The sequence below is a fragment of the Lupinus angustifolius genome, chromosome LG03 (assembly GCF_001865875.1).
Source record: "Lupinus angustifolius cultivar Tanjil chromosome LG03, LupAngTanjil_v1.0, whole genome shotgun sequence".
NCBI classification, from domain to species: Eukaryota; Viridiplantae; Streptophyta; class Magnoliopsida; order Fabales; family Fabaceae; genus Lupinus; species Lupinus angustifolius.
In genome coordinates, this window is record NC_032011.1 from 17,289,770 (window position 1) to 17,293,893 (window position 4,124).

At 32.5% G+C, this 4,124-nt stretch overlaps 1 protein-coding gene across 1 annotated transcript; it reads left to right on the forward strand.

The window, feature by feature from the left end:
* LOC109342390 (zinc finger MYM-type protein 1-like) lies at window positions 352–2,784 on the forward strand. Its single transcript, XM_019580381.1, has one exon. The coding sequence runs from the start codon at window positions 352–354 to the stop codon at window positions 2,782–2,784; it is 2,433 nt and encodes an 810-aa protein (XP_019435926.1).

Sequence of the window (4,124 nt, forward strand, 5' to 3'; positions counted from 1 at the left end):
CAACAACACAATATAAAGCCAACATCTCACTATCCTACTTAATATTCATCACTATTCATGCTATAGCAAAAGCTGTACAGAAACAGTCCATAACAACAATAATTTGCAGGTGCGTTTTTTCACCAATATTTTCTTTATGTTATATTCATATTTCCTCAATTGATGATTAATATTGCAATCTCATTACTCCATATTGGGGCATAATTATTGACATTGTTGATACATTTAGCATTTTTGTTATGACAAACACAATGTTTTTTATAGCCACACTCAGATTCTCTAATAATTTGATTTTCTAATGATTAATTATATGATTAATTTCAGGTTAATGAAATTACCTAAAAACGTACAATGTCTAAGCATAAAAAAATTGATTCTTATTTTAAAAGGAAACCTTCTGATAAAGATAATGAAGATGATATAGCTTCGATATCTTTACCCCAACAAAATTCTTCATTTGGTCAAGTAGTTCAACCAGATCAGCAACCTTCAAAGGTTCAAAAGGTATCAATAGGTGAACATGATATTAATTCTTTAGAACGTGATCCTGGAAAACGACCTCAAATTTGGGAATATCCAGTGAATCAAAGAGATGAAATTCGGAGAGCTTATCTAAATTGGGGACCATATCAATGTGATGTTGAAGATTATCCATTAAATAAAGATAAAAATCCAAGACGATTTCAATCCACATGGCTCAAAATGTTTCCTTCATGGTTAGAGTACTCTATAGTGAATGATGCTGCTTATTGTTTACCTTGCTATTTATTCAGTAATAAACCAAGCGCACAGGCTGGATCTGATGTCTTTACTAGAAAAGGATTTAGAGCATGGAAAAAAGTCAATGCTGGGAAGAATTGTGCATTTCTTATTCACCTTGGTGGCTCGCCTCACAATAATGCAATAAAAGCTTGTTTTGATTTGTTGAACCAATCTGGGCATATTCGCAATATCTTCAATGTGCAAAGTTCTGATCAAATCAAACAAAATCGGCTACGTCTTAGGAGCTCTATCGATTCAATCCGCTGGCTCACTTTTCAAGCTTGTGCTTTTAGAGGTCACGATGAAACGCCACAATCAAAAAATAGAGGTAATTTTCTTGAACTCATCAAACTCCTAGCATCATATAATGATGAACTTGCAAAAGTAGTGTTGGAGAATGCTCCATATAATTCAAAGTATACCTCTCATATAATTCAGAAGGAAATCATGCATATCATGTCTAGTAAGGTGAGAAGATATATCAGAGACGAGATTGGGGATTCTAAATTTTGCATAGTTATAGATGAATCATGTGATGAATCACAAAGGGAGCAAATGGCTATTGTTTTGAGGTTTGTAGATAAAAATGGTTACATACAAGAACGATTTTTTGATATTTTGCATGGCAAGGACCCTACATCTATCACTCTTAAAAAAGCAATATGTGGTGTTCTTTCTCAACATAATCTTGATGTTTCAAACATTCGTGGCCAAGGGTATGATGGTGCAAGTAATATGAGAGGGGAATGGAATGGATTACAAGCGTTGTTTCTCAAAGATTGTTCTCATGCTTATTATGTGCATTGCTTTGCACATAGATTACAACTTGCTTTGGTTGCTGCATCAAGAGAAGTTATAGTTGTCCATGAGTTTTTCTCAAAATTGACTTTTATTGTCAATATTATGTGTTCCTCTAGTAAGCGTCATGATGAGTTACAAGCTGTCAAATCAGCTGAGTTAGAATATTTGCTAGAGATTGACAAACTTATAATTGGTAAAGGAGAAAATCAGATTGGCACTTTGAAACGGGTTGGAGATACTCGTTGGAGCTCACATTTTTCTTCAATTTGTAGCTTGATAAATATGTATAATGCAACTTGTGTGGTCCTTCTCAAAATTATAGATAATGGATCAAGTTCTCTTAAACGTGTAGATGCAGATGTTGCTTATAATACTATGACATCATTTGAGTTCATATTGATTTTACACATGATGAAAGAGATTATGGGGATCACAGATTGCCTTTGTCAAGCTTTGCAGCTAAAGTCCCAAGATATAGTTAATGCCATGCAACTAGTTCGTACTACAAAAGAACTTATTCAAAAGTTGAGAGATAGTGGTTGGCAAAGTTTATTGAAAACTGTTACATTATTTTGTGAGCAACATGACATTTATATTCCTGATTTTAATAACGCTTATATAGCACGTGAAGGGCGTGCTCGTCATCAAAAGGATCACATCACATTTGAGCATCATTATAGGGTGAACATATTTCTAACTACAATTGACAAGCAATTACAAGAGTTGAATCGCAGGTTCAGTGAGCAAACAATGGAGCTTTTAACTCTGAGCGCTAGTTTGGATCCTAAGGATGTTTATAAAACATTTAATATTGATAATATATGTATTCTTGTGCAAAAATTTTATCCTATGGATTTCAATGACCAGGAAAAGATTAACTTGAGATATCAACTTCAACATTTTATTCTTGATGCTGTTAGTCATTCAGATTTGAAGAACATCTCAACCATCTCTAAATTAAGTGCAGCTTTGACAAAAACAGGGAAGGTGAATGCATATTACTTACTTGATCGAGTTATCCGTCTTATCTTAACTCTTCCGGTTTCTACAGCTACTACAGAAAGATCATTTTCAGCAATGAAGATAATCAAAACAAGATTATGTAGTACGATGGAAGATGAATTTCTTGCAGACAACATGGTGATTTACATTGAAAAGGAAATAGCTGAAACATTTACCTCTGATTCAATCATTGATGAGTTTAAGTCTTTAAAAGAATGAAGAGCGACACTTTAAATTAATGTACATTTTTCTTTAACATTATTAGTTGTTAATTAATGTTACTGATAATTATTATGTTATTTTGAAACTTCAAAATAATTATATATGTTTTTTATATTTTATTATTACTGAATTAATTTTAATCGTAAATTATAATTAAATATTGTTGCCCCCTCTAGATTTTTAATCAAGATCCGCCACTGGTGGGGTCTAGCTATAATTGAAATTGAGGGGTTCTGTGATAAGTTTGTTATCTTAATTTCACTACCCGTAACATTCTTGTTATTTATTTGCAAAATTGATTGTACGGTATGATTTATATAATAAAAACTATAGATGATTAATTTTATTTGGTTGAGTATATTTAAACAAAATACTTCAATAATATTTATTATCATATATGTTAGGTATCAGTAGCCTAGGAACACATAGAAAGGGGTTGAATAGTGTAACAGTTATCAATCACCGTTTTTCGCACCAAAACCTAATTCTGGAAACAACTCAGTTAATCGATTAACACATAGTCTTAATCGATTAACACATGCACATAACATAATGACTAGAGAGGCCAATTGCACAGTTATTTAAAATCAATTAAATAGAGATAAAACATATATTTTTAAGCATTATTAATAAGCATATGACAGTGAACAATTATGCAAAATATCAGCTATTAAATCAAACTGAAACATCAAGAAAAGTAAAGAAGATTTAAGGAGAGAACAGCGTGCAAAGATGGATATTTATCCTGGTTCGTTTGTGGTCCACTATAAGGCCTCCCCTTCTGATCTTTGGAGATTTTCTTCTTCACAATATTGAATATACGTATGATCATACACACCAATTCAATTTTCAAGAACATAGGTCGCTTCTTTCTTGAAATCTATAACACCTAAACCCTTGGTTTGACTCTACCTATCGCCTGAGAAAACCTTTCTCGCGAAATAGCGACAGCCAAGATTCTTGTTCTCAAATCAAGACCTCCTAGTCTCGGTGAAGAATCCCAATCTCTGTGCTGGTACGACACCAAGAGATCAATCCAAAATACACAAAAACATATCAAAACAACAAGGATTATAAGCACAATAATACTTGAAATATTACAAGTAAAAGACCTTAAGACTAACCCACTCATAAATTACTCAAGCCATCAAGAACATGTGAGTTAATCAAAAACAGTAATCAATTATATCTCTCTCTAACAATCTTTACAAATAATGCATGAACATGTGAGCAATATAAGAAGGAGAATAAGAATGTGAAAAAAATATACAAAACAAAAATCAATTATGCATGGTAACTCTCTTCTCAGACATGCAACTCTCTTGCAAAAACAGAAT

Excerpts from the sequence above, each read along its gene's own strand:
- LOC109342390 (XM_019580381.1), top strand. The coding sequence starts at position 352 with ATGTCTAAGCATAAAAAAATTGATTCTTATTTTAAAAGGAAACCTTCT.